The following is a 26,474-nucleotide window of genomic DNA, read 5'->3' on the forward strand; positions in this document are numbered from 1 at the left end:
TCCACAATAGAGTTACAGAGTTGCTTTGATCTTACAGGCCTTTCCTCCTTCTTTCCCTGGAGGAAAACACAGATGCTTTACATCCTGAAGGAGATCAATAGGCTCTTATGTTAGAGGAATGCTTATTACTACTATTTTGTTATAGTCTGAAACTTACAGGGACTCATATCACTAGTCTATTTTATGTTTTTCAAACTTTCTAATAAAGGAACATCTTATGAACTGGATGAATGACAAGGCAGCAAGGGCAGGCATAAAAAGAGAAGCACAAGGAAACAGTCTCTCTAAAAGAGCATGGGCCTAAAGAAAGTCAGCTCACAAATAAAATATTCTTTCAAAACTCTTCTGCCCACATCTCGGGGTCTCTGCAAGACTTAGGAGAATAAATGCCCAAGGCCAAAAAGAGATGTGCTAGAAAATCAACTCTCTGAAGCAACTAGAATGACCTAATAGAAGAGCTTGCTGAATGGACCTCTGGTGAAGCTGTGAGAATGTTTGTCAACTAAGAGATTCTTACAACTCACCAGACTGATAGGGGTTAAAGTATTAGTATGCAGCAGCACACATTCACTCAATCACATCAGACTTTAAAATTCCAAGGTCTGGTCTCTTTTACAAGGAATAATATTGGCTTAGACGGCTGCTCAGAGTCTGCTCCACAAATCTGAGAGAGTACGTTATACCACTTCATTTTCCTTCGCTACTGCATGTCCTCGCTCTCACATGTAACTAAAAGCCGCTTCCTACACTTCGTAAACAATATTAAGGAAACTGAGAGAATATTTTCTCTGGACTTAACTTTTCTGGAAATAATTATCAGTGATGGAACACAAACTCTTCCTAATAGAATAAAACCTCATTGAGCTACACTAATTCAGAATGTGTGCTAATTAAAATCTCAACTGACTGGAAAAGCTGGGTCTACTCTGTTAGGCAAACCAAGTTTGTAATTAAAACTAAAGGACTTGATGAAAGAGAAACTCCTTTCAGGACCTTAGAATTAACCATTTTCATGCATTCGAGCATCATGAAAAGCGGGTCTCTGTCTGATTATAGCCTGCTAATCCATTTTGAGTACGATACTGAAATAAGCAAAAGTATTTTTAAATTTTTACTGACTTACCAAAGTTTATAAAAAGCTATGGAATTTCAAGTGTTTAGTTTAATGCCTCTAAACATGTGAAATTGTCATCATTCCCTCCAACAAAGTTTCAGAATCATCATAACATGCAAGAATCTTTCGCTCATTCCTCCCAACCCTTTCACCTTTCCTTCTAGTGATCATCATAGGTTTTCATAGTATTTTTGTTTCTTATCTGTTTATATAACAAGCATATCATTTTTTTTTTTGCTTTTTGGGTCACTCCTGGCTCCTGGCGGTACTCAGGGGACCATATGGGATACTGGGAAGCAAACCCGGGTTGGCTGCATGCAAGGCAAATGCCCTACCCCCTGTGCTATTGCTCCAGCCCCAAGCATAACTGTTTTTAAGAGATATATTTCATTCTTTTTTGCACATACTTGACCGCTGCAATTATTTTTAGCTTGCGAGCATTCATTTCCATTTCGGTGGTCTTATGCAATCTCATACAAGTTGTGGGCAGACTTAGTGACGTCTAAGTACAAGTTTTATAGTAGGGCACAAACAACTCAATCAGAAATGCAAAGATGTTTCAGAAAGAGAGAAAGAAAGATAGTTTAGTCACTTAGAGTCAGACATATAGAAGTTACAAAACTCAGGCTACCTGAAGTTACATCTAGCTGTTAAATAGGGGTAGACTGGCTAAAGTTTGCATCCCTATAAAAATTATAGGAACTGTGCACCAGAACAAACCAAAGAAAAGACGAGAGCGATAAAGTCCTTGGGAAACCTCTAAGGATAAACTATTTAGTCATTATGAAACAAAGATCAAGTGAAAGTCTAACAAAGCTGCCTCACTGTTCAGAGGTAGCATTCCTGGAGGTCGTTTCTCCTCAGACCTCTATACTTCACCAACTCAAGTCAACCTACCAGTTCCTGGCTGTACCCATTGCCACTGTTAGCAGAGCTCACTATTTTCCAAGCTAGCTCTCTTATCACAAGGAAAAGTCTGACCATGTTCCTAATTATATTTTTGGCTGTTGGATTGGAATAGATTTCCCTTAAGCATAAGACACACAGAACTAGCACACTGTGGGTGTTCTACTATTTCTCTCTGTTTGAGAAGATAAGATGCGCGTGTTTAACATCCAAAATTATAATTCAGTCCAAAAAGATTTTTTAAAAATATGGCTTCAAGATTTCTCTACTTTCCAGAGAATCCTTGAAAACACCAGATCATTCAAACATGTCTGCTTAAGAAAATCTGGGACACTAAAACTGATAGTTATTCCACAAGAATACTGACTGAAAAATCATAGGTCAATGTTCCAACAAAAGTGCGGTGCTAGCCAATGAATTTATTAGGATAAATTTTTCTAACTAGTTTTGGGCAAGAAAATCCATACTTTTAATAACTAAATGTCTTTATTTATCAGGCTGATCATTTGTGCCATGTCTGCATGGTCAGTATTAAATGAGAGGAAGAGAACCTACAATCTAAACATCTTTTAGTTTAGACCATAGGACCTCTCCCTCTCAATTAATACCCTAGCTTCTTAAACTGGACTGCAACATCACACAGAGAAACTGAACATGGAGATCGCAAAAATAAATTGGCAACAATAAAAAGTTTCTGAACACGTGCAGACCACCAAAAATTGTTTGAAAATCATTTGTGTAATGAATCCCAGGTGTTTCTGGCAGCCCATTCTCAGGCTGCGTTTCTTAGACGAAGAGGTCATAAGTGGAAAAACGTTTCAGAAGCCCTTTTCTATACCATCAGCAACTCCAGTTTTTGACTCAATTTACATGTGCTTTTGACATTTAAATTACACTTGTCTTGGGAACATTTTTAAACAAATGCAAGACATAAACCAAGTGCTGGGCAAGAGTGAGGCAGCTCAGAGTTGCTCTAGTTTGGAGGTTTCTCTGTAAAAGATCAGAAAAAGGCATGTTCACTACATGGACAAAACTAAACCAGGATTATTCATTTTCTTGGTAAACATTAAACAAATGTAGTCATAATACAAATGGTGCATGTGTCTTAAGTTGTTTCACCATTTAATGCTAGGCTATTACAATACTTTTAACAATGAAATAAATGTCTGAAAATGGTTCTTTTTCTTTTCTTTTCGAGCCACACCCAGCTGTGTTCAGGGGTTACTTCTGACTCTGCACTCAGGAATTACTCCTTGTGGGCTCAGTTATGAGATGCAGAGGGTCGACCCTGGGTCATCCATGTGCAAGGCAAGCACCCTACCTACTGCTCTCTCTCCAGCCCCAAGGGATAACTTTTCGTGGGACTCAGGGGACCATATGGTATGCCAAGGATCAAAGCCAGGCTGGTCACATGCAAATGCCTGATCTGCTGTACTACCTCTCTAGCCCCTGCACACAGTTCTTTCAACAGTGCATACAAAACCATCCTTTTCTTTTGTTGTTGTTGTTCCAAATCTTTTCTTTTTTTAATTGAATCACCATGAGATACAGTTACAAAGCTTTCATGTTTGAGTTTCAGTCATACAATGATCGAACACCTATCCATCTACCAGTGCACATTTTCCACCACCAATGTCCCCAGTATCTCCCCGCACTCCTTCCCAACTCTTGCCTCCATGGCAGAAAATTTCCCCCATACTCTCTCCCTACTTTCAGGCATTATGGTTTGCAATATAGATATTGAGAGGCTATCACATTTGGTCCTTTTTCTACTTTCAGCACACATCTCCCATCCCGAACTATTCCTCCAACCATCATTGACTTAGTAATCCTTTCTCTATTCCAGCTGCCTTCTTCACCCGCTCATGATACAGGCTCCCAACGATAAAGCAATATTCCCGACGCTTGTGTCTACTGCCTTTGGGTGTCAGTCTCCTATTATGCTATTTTATATGCCACAAATGAGTGAAGTCATTCTATGTCTGTCCCTCTCTGATTCATTTCACTTAGCATGATACTCTCCATGACCATCTACTTACTCCGTGTTCTTTCCAAAATTTAATTTTTTTAAGGTATGAATTAAAAAGTTATAGTTAGGTTTTTTATATACAGTGCCCATCACCAATCTTGCGACCAGTGTCAATTTGCCTCCACCAGTGTTCCCTCTCCTACTGCAACCCCCAACCCCCATCTGCAATCTTGACAGGCACTTTTAAATATAGTTATTAAAATTTGGGTATTTCGATTTCACTGTTATTAACTCATATGATCCAGCAATTCCACTTTTGGTTATCTACCTCCAGGACTGAAAAACATCAATTCAAAAGGACATGTGCACATCCCTATTCATTGCAGCACTCTGTACAATAGCTAGATTTGGAATCAATCTAGATGTCCAACAAAAGATCAGTGGATCATAAAGATGTGGCTTATATACACAGTTGAATACTACACAGCTGTACTTACAATGACAAGATTGTGCAATCTGCTGCAACATGAATGAACTGGAAGATACCTATTAAATGAAGTATGCCAGAAGCAGGACAAATACAGGATGATATCTCCCTGTTCTTTTAACTAAATTTCAGGGCATCTTTTCCTTTCAGAAGATACTAGTTCAAGCGTATACCTAAAATGTCACCTTAAGTCATCATGTGGCACTAGCTGCACTATACACACACTGATCAAAATATTGTGCCAAGCTGATACCTAGAAATATTATTTTCTTTAGTAATTAAAGTTACTGCAATAGGGGCTGAAATCAGACTATAGGCGCCTTTCACAGTGCTACAAGTTGAGGAAGCCAGCATGACACAAGGCACTCCTACACACATTTCAGAGTACATTTCAGGCTAAAATCATACCAGTTTAAGTGGTTCAGAGTTAGGACATCACTCAGTTAAAACAACTCATAAATTGGAATCATATTCACAAAACATCTGGAAAGTTCCCCCAAAGGAGTAAAGATTACCCCCAAAGTATTGCTAAACAGATGGAAGAGAGATGTTGACTTTTATCATAATACAAAATTTAGTCAGTTTCCATTGTCCAAGACAAATCACAGATGTGTTGTTTACCTTTAAGGATGTCTGGAATCTATTTTAATTCAGCCTTGAAACCCAGACATTCTTGGATGATAAGTACACATATTTAAATTCCATAACAACTGTCCAATGTTTACAAACACTTATTTTTTTTATAAATTTCTAATCTAAAAAATGTACATTTGGTTAGAAAGAGGACATTTTAGTGTTCAGCTGTACATGACGAAACATAAGAATATTGATGTTTCTTCGAGTGGTGGTTTAAAAACATTATATAAGCCTTGCTTTGTGATCAGAGAAAACAATGATATTAGGTTTTATTCCTCTATTTTATTACATGGACATAAAATATTAAGTAGTAATAATAATGAACAACACACTGTCTCTGCTCTATGCTGAACAAAGGCGACTTTTTGTTTGGGGGCCATACCTGGCATGCTCAGGGGTTACCTTAGCCCTGAGCTCAGGAATTTCTCGGCTCAGGACACCATTTAAATGTCAGGGATTGAACCCGGTCGCCATGAAAAAGGCAAGTCCCATTACCTGCTATATTATCACTCTGGTCCTTGAATTAAGAGAGCTTTAGGATTTTAAAAAATTCAACTGAGAGAAAAATATAACTCTTCCAAAAGCACTGTATCAAATATCTACCTCTTAATAATATCATTGCTTCTCTCACATAGAAGGAAACTGTGGAAGCTTTTCTCTTTAATCTCTACATGTTCTCTTTAGTCTCTACGTGTAGTACCATCTTGTATTATCAGTACCAAGTCCCTGCTCTGTGTCTCCTTCCATTGTTCCTACTACTAACTCAGACCTTTTCTCTTTCTCATTTGGAATGATTAACACTAGGCTTTTAACTATTCTGCCTCACATCTCTATCATTTCCTTTCCATCCTCTGTAATAACAGCCACAGTTATCCCTGATGGTTGTATTACTCTGCCAAAAAATCAATGGCATCAAATCAATTTTCATCTCAAAATGCCTTTTAAAAAAGTCTAGTGCCAGTCTATGATTTTTATCTCCCACTGTCCTCACTACTGCTCAAAACATAAAAGCTTCTCCCCTAACAACAACCACTATTCTGTTTCCTTGCATTGGGCTCAGAAACCTTTTATTGAACATAATGAATACTTTCTCCACGCTTCCACTTTTCATTTTTTGGTGAGTTTTATTGTTTTTTTTAGGGGGGATACATTCTGGCACTACCCAGGGCTTAGTACTGACTCGCTGCTCAGAGATCATTCCCAGCAGTGCTCAGGGAATCATATGTGCAAATGTCCAGGATCAAATCAGGATTGGCTGCATGCAAGGCAAGGTACTATCTCTAACGCTCAACACATTTCCAGTTTTGAATGTTGAAATTAAGTCGAGAATATCTACCAGGGTTCAGCTTCAGTGTCAGATTTTCTGAAAAACTGTCAGTCAATTCAACCAGAGCTAATTTCACTAACTGCCAAAATTTAATGCAGCACTTACTACATTCTTCCTTAGAGTTATATATATACAAGATTACAAAGCTCATTGAGGGTAGAAATCATGTACTGTTCATCTTTGTAGCTCCATAGTACCTAGTTCGGTAACTTGCTTAGAGTTAAGTGCTAAAGAAATGTAGAATGTAACTGAATAAACCTTATTTCAGTCTGCTGTAACTGAGAAGAGGGACTGTTGGTTTATAATAAATTCTATCTTTACAGCTGTGTTGTAATTACTATGCATTTAGAAAAAATACTGAATGCATCTTTCAATCAAGCTGTGGAACTATAGTAACTATTCTAAGCTTGAATTACCTTATTAAGAAAATAAGTAGAATAGCAAGAACACGGAAATCTGTAGTAAAATAATGCTAATGAAAAAAGACTTTTTACAGTAGATCCAGCTGTACAAGTTTAACTAAAACCACAAAGACAGCCTTTCTGCTTTTTCCACAATATAAAAAGGCCAATATTCAGTATATTAATGAAAACTGCCTAGGAAGCACAGGGTACAGTCTTAGTTATCAATCAATTGAGAAACTGCTCATTGCTGCAGCTGGATTTGGATCTTCTTCCAATGAAGAGCTGACAGATTTGATCTCACTTAATTTCCAAGTCTGACCAAACCTCAACTTGGGAGTAGTCTAGCTAATAGAATTGTTCTCTTTTTAGGTTTGTTCTTTTTTTTTTTTTTTGCTTTTTGGGTCACACATGGCAATGCACAGGGGTTATTCCTGGCTCTGCACTCAGGAATTACTCCTGGCGGTGCTCAGGGGACCATATGGGATGCTGGGAATTGAACCCGGGTCAGCCACATGCAAGGCAAATGCCCTACCCGCTGTGCTATCGCTCCAGCCCCAATAGAATTGTTAAGTACAGTAAATCCCTTGTCTTCCTGTAACTCCCTCAAATATCCTGCTTTCACACCTTTTTTATACCAAATGTTTTATTGAGATGAGCAGGCTTTTTTTTTTCTTTTTGGATCACACCCGGCAATACTCAGGGGTTACTCCTGTTAATCCTGCCCTCAGGAATTACTCCTGGTGGTGCTCGGGGGACCATATGGGATGCCAGGGATTGAACTGGGTTGACCACATGCAAGGCAAATGCCTTACCTGCTGCACTATCGCTCCGGCCCTGAGATGAGCACATTTCTACCAAATGCCTATCACAAGGATTTCCCCACAACAACTGAGCTCTATTGTATGGAGTACTATATTAAATCTTCAAGCTGTTTATTCAATATACAGTTATTTGCAGTGTACAGTTTTTACAGGGTCACTGACAAGGAAAGCTGGGCTCTGAATATTGTGGAAGCCATTCCTGAGCAAATATTTGCACAGTTGATAACTTGAGACAGGAGTCCTTAGAGGCCATATCACAAAAGGACTTTTGTGAACTTGCTAAAATGTTGCCTGAATCCCTTCCCAATATTCTTCCGTGGGAAATAAGGGCAAGGTATTCACACTGAATTCAAGTTTTATTTCTACATCAAGTCACTCCGGACTTTTATCCATCAGTAGAAGCTAATATAATTAAGTACACATTACTAATGGTTAGTTAGTGGTACAATGTGAAAGAATGGCTTTGACTTTCCCAGTAGCCCTGACAAAAATCTCTAGTGATAAGGTAAAATTATTTTTCTTTTTTTTGGCTTTTTGGGTCATACCTGGCAATGCACAGGGGTTACACCTCGCTTTGCATTCATGAATTACTCCTAGCGGTACTCAGGGGTACCATATGGGATGCTGGGAATCAAACCCGGGTCAGTCGCGTGTAAGGCAAACACCCTTCCTGCTGTACTATTGCTCCAGTTCCAGAAAAATTATTTCTAACCCACCAACCCAAATGTGTTTTCAACTAGGAAGTATAAGTAAAACTTCATAGAAGTGGCCATCTATCTTATGAGGACTTAAAATATGTTACTAGTAGTGCCACTGTGATTAAAACATCTTTCACAAAACAATTCTAATAAGCAGTCTTCTGGATCCAAACACTAATTAAGCTGCAACTGTGTGCTACAGGTTATTAAATATAGGACATTAAATATCTCCACTTCTTCAAGTTATTTCTCTAACTCTTCTCATTTGTACAATTAGTAAATGCCATTTTCCCTATGGTAGTACATCAAATGTTTTACTTCAATTGTTTTATTTTTATAGAAGTAAATCTCAGGAATTACAACTAAATATCTAAATTAAAACTGACAGCTATAAAGCAAATGAGTGAACAGTTCCTTGCTTTAAAATTGCAAACAAAAATGCAGTAAAAGGATTCACTTTTGAAAATTAATTTTATTTTCCAGTGAGTTCTATTTTCAGAGACACTTTCATCATCAAGTTTTACTTGTTTTTAACACTTCTGTTAAATACTTCAGTGTAATAACAGAACTGACTCACTTATTCAGACATTTGTTTTGATCTATGCCTAATCCCCTACAACTACTTAAGAGATGCAAACATTTGAAATACCAATGGGTCAGATATTTGTGGCACTACCAATTGAACTGAGGGAGACAGTCATGTTTGAGACTAACTAATAAATATTGTAAATGGCAAGAGAAAACAAGCGTGGTAATGGGCACCCAAAAGTTGTGGCACTGGGTTTAAGGATGTCTGAAAACGGTATGGTTGCTTAACTGCTAATGATGTCCAAATCCCCGTAGAGATATTCACAAAGAAGCTAGACGTCCATTTCTTGGAGGATTTCCAGAGAGACTGGTATGTATGATAGAGGTTGGATGAGATGACTTCTAAGGATCCCATTCTAGCTCTGTAGTTCCTTGTGAGCATCAATACACATTATGTTTCTTCATCAATTAGAGCACTTATAACAAGAGATGAACCTTAAGTTAACCTTCTTCCTAAAGTGTTCTGGATAAGGATCCCTGTCCCTTGGCTCAGTCTAACTCCTAATGGCCTTAAACTACCCACCGACTATCAATCAGCACCGGAAACTCCTAACGGCTCAATTATACTGGCAGCAAGGAGAGGTAACAAAGTATGCAGTAAGAGAAGCAGACAGAAAGGGGAGAGTAGAAATGGTTGTCAATATCACATAAACTTGCTTAAAATGATGAGGCCACTTTTTTTATTTGCTTTGACATGGCTTGGTAAACTATGACTGAAGGCAAACGCAAAACAGAGACAAAGTTAATCATTCCATTTGAGTGTTGAAGTGTTAGAGGCCTAAACAAAGCACTGTGAGTAACACTGAACAATTTTTCTGAGGACTGTCAAGAAAATTTCATAGTGGAATTAATGAGCAAGCTGAGTCTTAAAGGATGAGTAGGAGTTGACTAAGTGGAAATAGAGAGAGGCAGGTTTGGCAGAGAAAATATTCAAAGCCAGAGAGACAAGGAAGACTATTGGTGTGAAATAGTAGTAATTGTGGATGGCTAGAGTGTGAGGTTGGGAGTCCTAGCTGTGTTCCTGCCTCCTATGTTATGTGGGCACTTTGGTAGAGCCATAGCACAGCAGGTAGGGCAGTTTGCCTTGCACACGGCCAACCCGGGTTCGATTCCCAGCATCCCATATGGTCCCCTGAGCATTGCCAGGAGTAATTTCTGAGTGCATGAGCCAGAAGTAACCCCTGTGCATCGCTGGGTGTGACCCGAAAAGCAAAATAAAATAAAATAAAATAAAATAAAATAAAATAAAATAAAATAAACAAAACAAAGAGATGGGTGCTATGGCAGGGGTACCCAGAGCATGATGGCATTATAAAACAAAACTTTAATCTGCGTGCAATACAAATTTTATGAGATTGAATTTACTCTTGGCAACATGGGTAGATATATGGGAGTGTCCTGATTCAGGTATATAATTATTATGAGGCAAGTGCCAGGGGCCCTGGACACATCAGTGATGTAGAGGTATGACGTGTGTATATATCAAAACTACAGAGCCATCAATACTGAAACATGGGACCCAAACTACAATAATTAAACTTAAAAATGTGTATCCTGGGAAAACAGGATGGTAGGTGGGAGATAACCTGGGGACACTGGTGAAAGAAAGCTAAGAATTGTGGTGGTATCGGTATTGAAAAATTATATACCTGCGGCACTATTATAAACATATTTGTAAATCAAGGTCCTAAATTTAATATATATATATATCTTTGAAAAAAAATACCTGAGTTGAAGACCTTACAGGGATGAAGGTGTTTGCCTTACATGCAGTTGACTCCAGGTTGATCCCTAGCACCACATATGGTCTGCTACGCACAGAGCCAGGAACAGTTCTAAGGACAGCCAGGTGTGGCCCTCCTCCACCCACCCCCAAATAATAACTGAGAATAGTTCATTATGCTCGTGGGTGCTTATTTTGTTCATTTCAGCTAATGGGGCAGATATGCTGTTCTGAGTGATAAAAGTTACAAAGAGGAAGACACAACTCGGCTACATAGGAGGCCACATAAACTTAAACAAAACACACCTTAGTGAGTTGATACATGAAACCCGGGAACAACTCAGTACACACTAAAAATGACAACTTTAAAAGACAGCCTCAAAAACACTTTGAACAAGAGCTATTTCATTTTATTACATCCATTTACAAACCTGTAAATTTAACATAGTCCTCTGCTCACCACTTAAAGAGTTGCTTCAGCTGACTTATTATTATCTGGTTTGAATTCCATTCTTAGTCACTATCCTCTTTATTAAAGGTGGAGAGGGGAATATATGATTTCTCTAGGTTTCTCTGAGGAACAACTTCTCTACATTATTCCAGAGATGGAACTAGAAGTCTTCCTATTTTCCCACTGGACTTTTGGGTCTATTGAAACCCAATCTATCTTCTCAATTACACTACCACGCCAGAAATATTTTTCCCCTGTGTAACACTAACACTCTTCAGAGGAGTTTTTAGAAAGAAATGAGCATTTTTTTAAAAAGTCTCATTTTTCCCTTCAAACTCAAAGCAAATTATTATTAGATTATTATATACTACTCATAGTTAAATTGGGGGGTACACCCAATATACCATATTTTATATATCTAATCAGTCCCAAAGCTTGCAGTGATACACACGCTCATATCTGAGTCCTCTTGTCAATCAACTCCAGAGGACTTAGGGTAGAGGTTCCATCATTTGGCCTACTTCCCGCTCTTCAGAAAAAAATTGCTCAGCGCTCCCTCTCTCTGAAATCTAACTCGATAAATGAACAAAATATAAAGTGCCTTCCAACTGCACTCAAGGCTACTCCTTGGCCCTGATCACCCCAGTGTCCCCTGACTGGAAGTATGGCCCAGTTTGGGAAACATGGGTCTAGAGTTTGATATGGAGCAAAACAAAGCAAATGGGGAACCCAGAATCTCATTAGCAGTGGAAGTCTAACCAGCACCAGATGATTATTTACTACTCTCCATATGTGACAGAACTCCGTGCATTTCAAAGGCAAAACCAACTTCTCCAAAGCAAAAGAATCCCCTCAGCCAGGGAACAACAGAAAAAGGTCATATTGGAAGAATGATTTAAATTAAAGGCAGTCTGAAGAGTTTAAAAGTAATTTTTTCCTCTCATCCCCAGTGAGAGTTGAGTTGGAACTTTTTAAATCAGCTTTGTGGACCCCATAAAGCAGTTTTGAAAGCAACTGGGTATAACAACAGGAAGTTGAGTCAGGGCAATCTCTTTAATCAAGCTTCTGGGAAATTTATGTCATGGCTTTTTCTAATCTCTTTCACCGCTAGGAGTGACAAAAAATGGCATTTTGTTGAGTCAAGAAAAAATGAGGGTTATAAATAGGTAAGATTACATAACAATATGAGTTTTTATGTTTGCTTAATGGTATTTGTATGAGCTGGAGTAAAATTAACAAAAACAAGTTTTCTAAAGGAAACCAACTACAATTTTATACTCTGAATCTTAAGTATTTTCACATTTGGATTTCAAACAAACTGAAAATGTACATTTGATATTAACAGTAATTAGAACTTCATTCTCAAAAGAACTCATTAAATAACTTTCAATCTTAAAAAAAATTCTTAGCACCTATATAATTCTTACTCCAACAGAATTTTTTTGTTTGTGGTCCACACTGGCTGTGTTTAGGACTTAATCCTAGCTCTGTGCTTAGGGATCACTACTGATGCACTTGGGGGAAACCATTTTGGGAATTGGTGATAGAACCAGGGACATACCTGGTACCTAGTACCATACCTGCTGTACTATCTCTCTGACTCTCAACACACACACAAAAAAATTTAAAAGTGACCATTTGTCAATGTCTGTTTTATTAATAGAACATGTTTTTAATTTTCTTTTGTTAAAAAGAGTCACAGATGATGCAGTTCTTTAGTACAAGATTTTTACATTGAGTATTTTCTCTTAAAATGAGAGTGAATATAAAATAAAATCTAGAAGCTGTTTCTTAAGGAAAATATTTATAATATAAGATCAAGGTCTAGAATAGAAGCTTAGCTTTTAAAGAACACAAAAATTTTATCAATAATAAAAAGGATATTTCCCTAAAGGCTACAACACTGGATATCCACATCTGAGAAAGTTTAATGTTGAGAAGGACATAGTTCAACAGTACAGTACTTGCCTTGCATGTATGAGGTCTTACATTTGATTATTGGTACAAAAGTTTGGGGGGATACCTCAGCTAAGCTGACACCATTTCAAATCATTTGGGGTTTGGAGAGACAGCTCAGTGGGCTCGGGTGTATGTTTTGAATGCAGTAGGCGTGGTTCAATACTCTACACTGCATTTCCCTAACCTTATTACTGTCAGAAACAACCCCCCCGCACTGAAAAGATACTAGGCCCTAACCATCACCAGTATGGTGCCAAAAGCAAAATTAAGTTTGTATGAAAAGCAAATATCACGAAGGGATGCTTTGGTCTTTTATGCTTTTTACGGACACTTTTAAAGTATTTTCTCAGCCAGAGATAGTACCAGATGTGAGACACCTTGTGCATCACCAACCCAGTTTCAAACCTCAGCACTCCACAATGTCCCCTGAGCCCTGTCAATAGTGATCTTTGAACACAGAGCCAGGAACAAGCCCTAACCACATCCAGCTGTGCCTGCCCCCCACCCAAAAATACATGTTTCATTGGTCTCTCCCATGTTCTCTCTTAAACAGATTCCTTTCTTTCTCCCCGCCCCATTTATTTCTAAGTAATTTCATAAACACTTGTGCTTCACACAAGAGATATTCTCTCATGCTCGTAAAATAACTAAAAATGTAATATTAAATGCTGCACAAAACTATCCAATTATTCTGAAGTACCATCATATTACTAGCAGCATTTCCCCGAATCTTATAAGTGCATATAATTTGCAAGGTATTCTGGACAGGAATGCTCTACCTTGATCATCACTGTTTAATACTAAGATTCAACATACATATTCTCTTATTTGTAATGACTTGAATGCTTCAGACACTTGTAAGAAAACCTAGCATTATTTCTGTAAGTGTTCAGATAAATAAAAAATATATTGTCAAATGCCTACACATTTATTTTAATAGTAATTTCATACAATAATTTTTTCTAACTTAGCTTTACAACTTGACTCTATTTTGTCTGGAAAATACGCATCTCAAGCAATTATTTTCAGGAAAGATGACAGCTATAGGTTAACTGTACAGAAATAAATGCTGATCATTTTAATAGGACAAGATAAGAGTTCATCTAAACTATTCACTTTGTGGGGGTTGGGGTTGTGATTGGAACCACACCTGGAAATGCTCAGGGATTACTCCTGGCTCTGTGCTCAGGAGTCATTTATAGCAGGTCTTGTGGGACCAAATGGTGTAAACCAGGTTAACCATGTGCAGGGAAGCATCCTACCCACCAGCTATATTATCTCTCAAGCCCTAAACTACTCACTTTTAATTTTCTCATCTGCCAAGCATCTGGATTATAATTCTACTGGTTCCTGCTACTCTTTGGTGAACCATGGACTTTCAATACACACACTTAAATTTTCTGTGTTTCTGATAACGTTTTTATAGCAAGTTCATTTCCCCCTTCAAATGATATGTTTGTACCCTCTCAAAATACTCAACACTCTGTGGTTAGTTTATCAATAATGCATATACATCCCCAAAATGTGGATGTTTTTGACCATGTGGTATAAAAACAAACCCTAGAATGGCAAAATCATTTATGGTTTTACTCAGAGTGAAAAATGGGTGAACCAAATAGTTTTAAGATATGCTTTAGATACATTTACATTTTATTACTAATTCAGAGTTTAGGGGCTAGAGAGACAGTACAGCAGGTAGGCTCTGCACACAGCCAACCCAGCTTGGATCCCCGGTATCTCCTATAGTCCCTTGAGCCCTCCAGCAGTGATTCCTGAATGCAGAGTCAGAAGTAAACACTGAGCACTGCTGGTTGTGGCCCCCAGACAAAATGAAACACAAATACAGGTTTATCTAATACCACCTTCTTGGCCTATATGACCAAAAAAAACACCCACATTCTACCTAAGACTGTAAAATTGAGAATAGATTTATAAGGTGAACTCTTTATTTGAGGAGACGGGCTCCCAAACAGTGCTCAGGAGGTCTGGAGGCCCCACCAGGAATAACTGACCATCAGGATCATCAGTTCTGGTCAAGGGCCTGAGGGTGTGGTGTTCTTCAGGCCCTGCAGTGTCAGGGATTACCTAGGTTACCTAGGCAGTGCTCAGAAAACCTCCAGTGCCCCACTCCATGGTACTAAGGGCCCTCCAGGGCTGAAAGCTGTCAATGCTTGCCCAGGAATGAATCTGGACTGGGTTCACACACTAATTGCTATACTACCTATCATTCAGCCCACAGGGTTAACTCTTTAAACATGATTAAAGGGAACAATAATCTTTAAGGAGCAAAGCAGGAAAGTTTATAGACAGATTTAAGAAAGAGTAACTGGATGAGTAAATGCAATGGTTTAAGCGGGGGTGGGGGGGCATCTAGCTCATCCTTGGCCCCAGAGTATAGGGAGGAGAAGGAAAAAAACAGAGTGAAGGGGAAGGAGGGAAGAGAGAGATGAGAAGCAACAGGGGTAGTGGTCAAGGGGACCCAGGTAAACTGGTGATGTTAGGAACTAACAGACCTAAATATCCAAACCAGAGAGTCAAAAACACTGAAATCACAAGACCCAAACTTTAGTAATCAAATTTAAAAGGTGCCTGAAAAGATGGCGAGCTGGAGGTGGATTAGGAGAGTAGGAGAGGGAGTCTGGGAAAGTTGGTGGAGGGAGGCTGACGATGGTAGCAGGACTGGTGATGGAACACTGTATGTCAAAAACCCCAACTATGAATAACTGTAATTCATGGTGCTTTAATAAAATAAAATATTGAAAAGGAAGCAAAAGGTGAGGGGGAGGTCAACTTTTTAGTTTACCCTCTTCATTTGGGAGGTGGGTGGGGGAAGACTTTGGGGCCACACCTCGAAGTGTTCAGTGGCTATGCTCAGTTTAATGTTCTGGTGTAGCTCCTGGCCGTGCTCACAAATCAAATTCAGGCTTCCTGCATGAAAAGCATGCATGCCAGCCTTTTGAGATACCACTCTACTCCCTTATTATCTCTCTATGACATGGAAAAATAAAGAGATCTAACACCGCAAAAGCTTGTTTTCAGCTTCTCACACCTTCTCACGGCTTTTACAGAGAGCCTTTGCTACAAATTGTGCCTGTGGCTTTTAAAGCAGCAGGGAAATTTCGACTGAACAGCCTGATGCCCTGGAAGATAGAACTCACCACAACGAATTTCTGTGGCAGTAGGTGTATCATGAATTGAGACCATACTCTCTAATTAGGAGCAAGGACTAGTACTTTATCTTAGTTTCTCTATTCAAATTCAACTGGTCAATACTTGCTAAAATGAGGATTCCAGATTTCTACAGATCACAGTTAGCTGTGCTACAGTATGGATAATTTTAAGTAAGGAGCATATAACAATATAGTCTCCAAACTATACCTTAAATTATATGCTTATAAACTGCACACTTTTGCAGTTGTGAACTGACATATTGAAACTTACAAACTATGCATGTCTTAGGACTTGGGTCATCCTGCTTTATGCAGGCTGTAAATTAGGTTAGTTAATTTTTCTGATAAATAGTGTTTTTAATACATCTATTTCTCCAAAAGCATAATTTAGCCAGAAGTATTGCCACAGACAATTTCCAAAAATAGTCTGGCTAAACATCTCCAAAACGAGCTTCTATGACAGTAGGGTACAGTCAGAAGTGACTCATGTACAGCTTTTCTTTTCATAAGAAAAAAAAATCAATCAGAGTGATGCTATCATGAAGACTAATAATAAATGGGGGTGGGGAGACTTGTTTAAACTATTCACAATGAGCCAAGTCTAGCTACCTAAAATAATGAGGAATAAAAATGGTCACCAGGAGGAAGGGAAATATAATTATGTTTCTTACAATGTAAACTCCAACTGCTTTAGAAAATGTACGATTGCAATATTAAAACAGAAAAAAGCACACTGGGTTTACCATAAATCTGGCCAGGACCTTTGGAAGCAATAAAATTGCCTTTTAGCTACTTCCTGTATCTCAAAAAGTCTAATATTTAGTGAATCTTGGAACAAGTCATATTCTTTCCTTCATTCCCCAGCCAATTTCTCTATCTCCTCACTGATTGCTTCTTTCACCCTGATATAAAAGCCTTTCTCAGAATTTCTTTAGCCCTTTGAAATTCAGAACACATGTAAACTTTGATGATGGTCACGCTGTTCTCTAGAAAGGGAAATATCTCAGTTTCTAATTTCTCAGAATTAATCAGAGCAACAAAGCAGCGCAGTTAAGAATCAAGTACTAGACACTGCCCAGGAAGGGGAAGAAATCAATGTCTTTCAAATGTGGTGACAGACTCCATTCCTGCCTTAAAAAATAAGAACACATGTATTAATCATTTATGTACTCTAGAAAAATCCCCATTGCTCATCGATTTGTTCGAGCGGGCACCAGTAATGTCGCTCATTGAGACACTTATTGCTACTGTTTTTGGCATATCCAATACGCATGGGTAGCTTGCCAGGCTCTGCCATGCAGGCTTGATACTCTCGGTAGCTTGCTGGTCAAGAGGGGCGGAGGAATCGAACTCGGGTCAGCCGCGTGAAAGGCGAAAGCCCAACCACTGTGCTATTGCTCCAGCCCAGCTAAAATTTAGGTAAATATATAGACATGCACTTTGCTGTGCATTTTAGTTGTTGGGGTGTCGAGGTTTGGACCTAGGCATCACATATGTGAGGCAACCACTCTACCATCAAGTCACATCTCTAGCTCTTGCAATACACTGTATTAGCCAAAAGTTTAAGGGCTCTTATTTGAGAATATCTCTGTTCATCTCTATTAGTCATAATTATCTGTCTTTAAATTTTTTGTGTGTATCAGGGACTGAACCTACCCACACACACACAAAGCAAGTATTCTACCATTGAGCTACATCCCTAGACCCAGTTATATCTCTCATCTATAAAAGTATCTGAGTATTAGACAGAATTGGAAGTTATCATGCTGAGTGAAAAAATAAGCCAGGGGCAGAAGGACAAACACAAGATGATCCAACTCATGTGATATATAGAGAAACAAATCAAGGGTTTAGATAATATCAATCAACAATAAACACTGGACAATGGAATACAGACCTGAGAGTTGCAGATTTGGGAGCAAGAGGTAAGGGGAACAAATATATTAACTGAAAGTAATACATAGGTGGAGGGTCTGACTACATGGATGGTGCTCAGGAAGGTAACAGTATGCACCAAACCCAAAACTGTCAACAAGTAATGGGGGAAAGGTGAGAGGGCAGGAGGTTCTGGCCAGTCGTGACATAGGGACAGGACACTTTGGTAATAGTGGGCCGTAAGTTTGTACAGAAATATTGCAAACTTGAATGCTACTATAACCCTATTACCTAAAGTATCACTGCAGCACTGTAGCACTGTCATTTCATTGTTCATTGATTTGCTCGAGCGGGCACCAGTAACGTCTCCATTGTGAAACTTCTTGTTACTGTTTTTGGCATATCGAATATGCCATGGGTAGCTTGCCAGGTACAGTTAAAATTTCTAAATAAAAATAATAGCTCTTCACTGTTTACAATAGCCAGAATCTGGAAAAAACCCGAATGCCCCAGAACGGATGACTGGTTGAGGAAACTTTGGTACATCTATACAATGGAATACTATGCAGCTGTTAGAAAAAAGGAGGTCAAGAATTTTGTAGTTAAGTGGATGGGCATGAAAAGTTTCATGCTGAGTGAAATGAGTCAGAAAGAGAGAGACAGACATAGAAAGATTGCACTCATCTATGGTATATAGAATAACAGAGTGGGAGACTAACACCCAAGAACTGTAGAAATAAGTACCAGGAGGTTGACTCCATGGCTTCGAGGCTGGCCTCACGTTCCGGGGAAAGGGCAACTCAGAGAAGCGATCACCAACTACATTGTAGTCAAAGGCCATGTGGGGGAAGGGAGTTGCGGGCTGAATGAGGGCTAGAGACTGAGCACAGCGGCCACTCAACACCTTTATTGCAAACCACAACAGCTAATTAGAGAGAGAGAACAGAAGGGAATGCCCTGCCACAGTGGCAGGGTGGGGTGGGGGGGAGATGGGATTGGGGAGGGTGGGAGGGACGCTGGGTTTACGGGTGGTGGAGAATGGGCACTGGTGAAGGGATGGGTTCCCGAACTTTGTATGAGGGAAGTATAAGCACAAAAGTGTATAAATCTGTAACTGTACCCTCACGGTGATTCTCTAATTAAATATAAATAAATTAAAAAAAATAATAGCTCTTCATTTTAAAAAATACGTGAAAATTCTTATTTGTGGACTATAAAATAACAGAATCTGAGAGTAACACCCAAGGACAGTAGAGACAAAGGCTAGGAAGATTGCTCCATAGTTGGAAACCTGCCTCATGAGCTGGGGGAGAAGGCAGCTGAGATAGAGAAGCGGCAACTAAGTCAATGATGGTTGGAAGGATCGCTCCGGATGGGAGATGTGTGCTGAAAGTAGATAATAGACCAAACATGATGGCCTCTCAGTATCTGTATTGCAAAACATAATGCCCCAAACTAGAGAGAGAATAAGAGGGAACATGTCTGCCACAGAGGCAGGGAAGGGATGGTGTGGAGGAAAGGGGGACATTGGTGGTAGAAAATGTACACTGGTGGAGGGATGGGTGTTCGATCATTGTATGACTGAAACTCAAACATGAAAGCTTTGTAACTATCTGTGATTCAATAAAAAATAATTAGTAAATGAAAATATGAAAATAAATACCTAAGAGTTGTGACGACCATGAATACAAAGATCCTCAGCAGTGTTTGGCATGCAGTGAGTTTGTTTTTAAGTGAAGCAAAGGAATTATATTAAAATGGAGGTAGATAAGAAAAGGTGTTCAAGAGAGAATTCAGATTTCTCCCAAGAGAAAGAAGTTGCACAACTAGAGCAGAGAGATATGAGCCACTCCCCAGGATTGTGTGATCCTGTTCTTAATAAATGGAGCTATTAAGAACAGCAATAGCAGGTGGAAGTGCAAGTGCCAATCAGACTGAAAAATATATTGCAATTTTAATAACTCCAATTTTAACTCCAAAAAGAATCCATAAAAAGAAAATTGTATATTATAATATTTGATTTTTTCTATCTCTTCCAAATAACTTCATTTTATTATCATAATAAGGAAAAGAAATCACACCAAAAAGTGAAAAGAATTAGGTAAGCATATATATGTTTATACACATATGCACACCCAGAAACACGTCCCTACAGTACTGTATACAATTAGAAACTTACATAGAAGAGTAAAACCTAGAGAGCCATAGACTACAAAAAGAGTAGCCATATACACAAATGCAGGACAATTTCCAAGTTTGAGTATTTGAGCAATTCATTCAGAATCTCAACTGTCAGAATAATATATTGTTATTCTTGTAGTTATCCTAGGATACAGATTTACTAGCATAGGAAACTTGGCTATTTTCTTCCCTTGTTATTTTGACAGTAGAGTCAAAAATTTTCATGTTTTCTTTGGGGGGGGTGTATATTTGTGGTGCTCAGGGCTTAGTCTTGGCTCTGCACTCAGGAGTAACATCTGGCTGGCCCAGGCCCCCATACTGGATGCTGGGGATTGAATCCAATCAGCTGTGCACAAGGCAAATGCTCTACCCATTGTACTATCATTTTTGTTAAACCAAACCAAGTTGTTCTACGTTTACTAAGAATTTCTAAAACATGTAATATTTGATATTGGGATTTCTACTATTGTTTCATTAGAAAATGCAAACAGTGTCATTGTTATCAATTCAAACTCCTCAACTATAAAAAGTGTTTTTTCTAAAAGACATGTGTTTCTGAATATATGTTTCTTGGAAGACTTGAAGGCATAAGAAACCAGATAAGAAGATAAAAGATTCTGCCCCAGACCCTCCCACCCAAACGTGAAGGCTGAAAAAGCTGAATTTCTATATCCCTTAGAGATTCACTAAACTATTAAAATAAAAGATTCTGAGAAGCCCTGCAATAAGAAGAGCTGTTTAAATTTGTTTAACTCGTGTTGCCAAAATTTATCTGACCACAGAACCCTATTTTTAAGCAATACCAAGTAATCAGGGTTCCTCTTAACAGCTTACTTTAGGAAATGCATAATAAATTATGTTTTCCAAGGCTGTGAACGTTCATCTTTTTTAAAAAACTGATTGAGGTTCTGTGATTTACAATACCGTTAATGATGGTTATAATTATAATTTCAACACCACACCCATCACCAGTGTATCCATCTCCCTCCCCTAAGAGTCCCTCAGTGCCCCTATCTTCCAACCACCTCCTTCATCAAGTCAGTTATGTAGATCAGTTCTCCCTGTTGTGCTTTGCCTTTGGCCCCTTGTTCCTGCCTTACTGTGTATCTTCAAGTCCATCATATGAGAGTTTTTTGTATCTATTCCTTTCCTTCTGACTGATTTCATATTATCCTCTAGCTCTATGCATGTTGTGCAAATTCCATGACTTTGATCTTCTGTAGAGCTGCATAGTATTCCACTGTGTATATATACCACAGATTCTTGATCTATTTATCCATAGTTGGCCATTTGCCATTTGACCCTTCTTATTTCTTGTATGCTATTTCATCATCTAAACATCCACTTTCTAATATCTGTGAAAATTCAAAAATGAATTTGACTATCAAATCTTATGTCATTCTGAATTTCACTCTAAGCTAAGAAAACCCTATAGCTATAACCTACACATTCAAGTATATTAAGGACAATAATCAGTATTTTATTAATTGATTCTACAAGCTGCATTCATGCAGTTCTATATAACAGTCTACAACATTAATCCTTAAACAAAGTGATCATTATACTTCAGTCCCAAACATCTCTATAACCTATTAAGCATATAGAACAAAAAGCCATTAATTACAAATTTCATATATCGGAGGATAAGAAACTTGCCCCCATGTTATCAGTCATCAGGGACCAATTTCTGTTGAACAGACTATGAATAACACAACTATAGGAACTGTATCAGATAATCACCCTAAGATATGAACAAAAACAGGAAATTCTTTTACTAATAGCTTATTATTTAAGGAATTTTCTTCTTTTGAAATAATTTCAGAACGTAATTTGCCAGAAATCTACACTTGAACAAAAAAATCAGATGGCATGCTAGATAGTTTTTTGTGAGTTCAGAAATTAAGAACAGTTTTAAGAACTGTAATGAGGCACTCATTAGTTTGTCATTGTGTTAAATGAAACAAAATAAGTAAGCTACAATTAATTCTGGGTAAAGTGTGAATGTGAATGATTATGCTGCCAGGCTGTGGCATCACAATTTTCCTAGGTTCTTCCTGTAATTTTAAAGTGCAGAAAAGTGTAACAAAAAGGTTAGGAAAAGGAGACACCAACAATGTTTTATAAGCGCAACAGAAAAAACACAATGATTGCTCATTGTGGAAATAATACATTTTGGTAATAATTGGTCATTGATTTTTAAATTATAAAAATGAGATATCCACTAAAAAGGAAAAAAACCTTTAAAACATCTAGGACAGAATGCATGTAATCACAAAATTTTATAAAAATACACATAAATAACATTTTTCTAAAAGCTAAGATAATGGTCATAGAGAAGGAAAATCTCTCTTAAAAGGGGGCAAGGAAGTCAACAATTCGCAGTGGAAAGAAGGTAAAAGACTCAGTTTCAAGTTTTTATAAACTTTTTCTAAAATCTAGAAGTAGACGTAATAAAAATTAAGTCTTCACCTGGTAAGTGTGTACTCCCTGAGTCCTGAATGCAGGTTCATGGCAGAAAAAGTACCTATGCATCCACGCAATCTTTTGTCTCGTCCAATCTTCCATGTTACAAACAGTGGGCTGTAATGGGAGATAAAAACAGGGTAAGTTTATCAATTTAAGCAAGTATTCTCAGTACATACTATATGCAACATTATATGCCAGTGTTATGAAAAACCAGACGATCAGCTCTCAAGAGACTCAACAGTCGAGTCAACAAGATTTGTCTCACCAAGGCCAACATTATTAGCAGTTCAATTCTAAAGATGAGGTAGTCCCATGATTAATACACAATGAGGTAGGAACTCAAACCTAGGCACATTTGCCTAAAGACACTGAACCGCAGTAGGAATGACTGCCTAATTCGTCATTTAAAAATATTGTTATTGATTTATAAATCTAATTTAGTTCAAGGGGTAGAATCATCCATTTAAAAATATTTACTGAGACTGGCGATATGGTACAGGGGTTAAAGTGCTTGACTTGCATATGGCTGACTCCAGTTTGACCCCTGATATACATGGTCCCATAAAGACTACTGGGAGCAATTTCTGACAAAGAGATGGGAGTAGCACCTCAGCACCACTGGGTGTGCCAACCTGTGATTTAACAGACATAAGGGGCAAAGTCCTGTGAAAAGTGCAATAGGAAGTACAAAGCTGCCAAAAACAGTCTTTGCTTTCTATGGGGCCACAGAGGAAATAAGCATATTCATAGTTACCTAATAAAACACAAAAGTACGTATGTTATAATGTCCAAAATATCAAAAACTAAGCTATTAGAACAAAATTTTATTAATTTTTATCATCTCCAGCTTAGTTCTCCTCAACTCCTCCTTCCCCCAGCCATCCACAAACAAATGACTAGGGTTTGGAGAGGCAAAAGGCAGTAATAAACAACAAAGTAATATTTGGAATTTTAAAAATATTTTATACATGATAGTTTCCAATAATTTCTCAAGCATCAAATATCAACTAAAATAAAATGGCACAAAGAAAGTACTGTGAGGGCCAAGGATGATGTAGATCAGCAGAGAAGCAGTTGTCTTTTATGTAGGTGGTGTTGGATGCAATCCCAGCACTGCAAACAACAAAGGTATTATAGTTTTAATATTTGTCAAGTAGTTGTTTTATTTAGAAAACATGAGAGGGAAAGAGAAAGTGAGAAGGAGACAGAAAGGAAGAGAAACTACACAGTCCAAGAGACTTATGTGCAAATAGCTATATATCAACAACCTCCCATAACAAATACTAAATGAAAAATTTGTAGATAAAGACAGGTTTACTGGCAGATTGAGAACAACTATTATGTCTTCAAATTACCCTGATAGGTCCTCAGTAAGTATAATAAATATTAATGATATGATAAACCTAAGTTGTGTATTCTCATTCTTTTTTTTTTTTTTGTGTCACACCCGGCGATGCACAGGGGTTGCTCCTGGTTCTACACTCAGGAATTACTCCTGGCGCTGCTCAGGGGACCATATGGGATTCTGGGATTCGAACCCGGGTCGGCCGCGTGCAAGGCAAACGCCCTACCCGCTGTGCTATCGCTCCAGCCCCTATTCTCATTCTTAATGACTTGAGAATCCCAACGTATGGATGGATTCATACCCTATCGAAAACAATAAAAATGTAAGGAACTGAAAGTAGAGAGATATTTCAAAAAAATGGAGATATCTTAAAGGACATACTTCGCATGAGAGTAGCCTGGACTTGGTCCTGAGAACTGGATGATCCCATGAGCCCCCAAGCACTGCCAGGTGTGACCCCAAAACCAAAATAAATAATTAATAAAAAGTGCTTGCTTTTACTTCCCTTAATTATTCCACTAAAATATATCAGGATATAATTCTTATTAGATTCCAATTTCCTCAAGCAGACATACAAATTTGTAAGGCAAACAGAAAAATAAATAGTTAGGAAACTATGTTGGAGACATTCAAATAAATTATATGGTTTCTTAGAATGCCATGCAATCACTGATGAAGGCATGATTAATTCGGGGGGTCAGGGGACTGGAAGATAAGCTGTACTTTTCCAGGCAACCTAAGAGAAAAGATACCCCGTGACTAGGGCATGATGTAAAAGTGTACAGCACTTACAGGCAACAGGAGGCAGCTTGATAATCTTAATAACTTGCTGTGGTCTTTCTAATTGTAACAGTCTATGGATTTCAGGCCATTCTCTATAGAATATGTTCTCCTCTCAGAATAGAGAGGTAGATCAGATGCAGAATTATCTGCACTCTTGTGGTTTCCTGTATGCCCCAGCGACATAAACTTTGAGGATTTGTATTGCAAGGGAGGTATCAGTGTCAAAGATGGGCGGGACTGCAACTTGATAACCCCACTGTGTTTGGGACAAGTGCCTGAAGATGGAAGAAATCAGATTTTTAGAAGACAATAAAATTATTGCTTTAAAATGTTTGCCTATTCATTTTATTTGTATGCTCATGAATCTTTTATAGAGAACATAGATGTTGAATTTAAAATAACCCCCCAAAACCAAAAGCAACATTTATTGAAGGAAATAACTTGGAAAGTTACACATCTTAAAAGCAGGCTGACATATAATAAACATCAGTGAGCATAAGAGACTGTATCTTGGCTTCTTCTCGCTGGAGAAGCCCATGTTCTCTAGTGAACACACAAATCTTCTTCCTCTTTCCTCATATATGTCTAAATAAAAATACTTTACTTCAAAAAATGTTTTATGTTGTATATAATAACTATTTTACACAGTGCAATGACTATGGATTTGCTCAATAAGTATTATCTAAAAACAGCATCATCTTTTTTTGCTTACCCCAATACAGAATGGGACTAAATAAGCAATTTCATTCTTCAATGTGTTATTAAAACATGTATGAGTTCCCTAAAGGTGACAGACATCAGCATGATCAGAGACAGATCAAGTAGAAAAGCATTTTGAGACTGTTTAGAGGAGGAGCTCAATAACATGAAATAAGAAATATAACTCATAGTATGACAAAGATGGAATGTTTTTGAAAAACACTTTTACCATATGGTTTGAGGCCACCTACATACACTGACAAAAAAACACTACAAACTAGAAAGGGGCTCAAAATGAAATGATGAAATATTAATGAGAATATTTATCTGAGGGTAGCAAACATAGTTTTATTAAAGGAATTTTCCTACTTCTGGACATTTTTAACCAATATTTGCTAAGAAACCTTTGCATCAAAGTAAACACTCTTCATTTTCTAAAGTCTGCAGACAGGAACAGAAAATAAACACCTAATCTAGGGAAATCCTCCCTGGCCAACTAGCAGCCAATATCCTTAGGTCAGTTGTAGTTTTCAGGGAGATGTATGTGGAATCAGCAAAAAAGGAAAGCAATGTAAATCTGAATGGGATACCCCAAAGTTGCATGGTACATGGTACTATCTATGACATCTTTGATACTGTTCCAACAATCCAAACTTGAATAAGTGAGAAATATGTTTGTAGTCGAGGAGGAAACTATATTTAGGACATAGTAACTTAATATTTTGTCAGAAATTTTTTTCTACCCCAACATTTTAGAAACAAGTTTGTAAAATGGCCTCAGCCATTTGCATGGCCTTACTCTCACAAGTTGCTTTTCTTTACAAGTAGATTCTTTGAAATGAGATTTGTAGGTGCTAACATTAACTCACTAT

At 38.0% G+C, this 26,474-nt stretch overlaps 1 protein-coding gene across 1 annotated transcript in view; it reads right to left on the reverse strand.

Annotated features, from left to right (window-relative positions):
* The window catches only part of AMMECR1 (AMMECR nuclear protein 1), a 130,242-nt gene that overhangs the window by 42,161 nt on the left and 61,607 nt on the right, over positions 1 to 26,474 (reverse strand). Inside the window, exon 2 of the mRNA XM_055119727.1 lies at positions 22,779 to 22,889. Coding sequence (XP_054975702.1) covers positions 22,779 to 22,889 — 111 coding nt within the window. The remainder of the gene's footprint in view (positions 1 to 22,778; positions 22,890 to 26,474) is intronic.

Source organism: Sorex araneus, chromosome X, assembly GCF_027595985.1.
Source record: "Sorex araneus isolate mSorAra2 chromosome X, mSorAra2.pri, whole genome shotgun sequence".
Classification (NCBI taxonomy): Eukaryota; Metazoa; Chordata; class Mammalia; order Eulipotyphla; family Soricidae; genus Sorex; species Sorex araneus.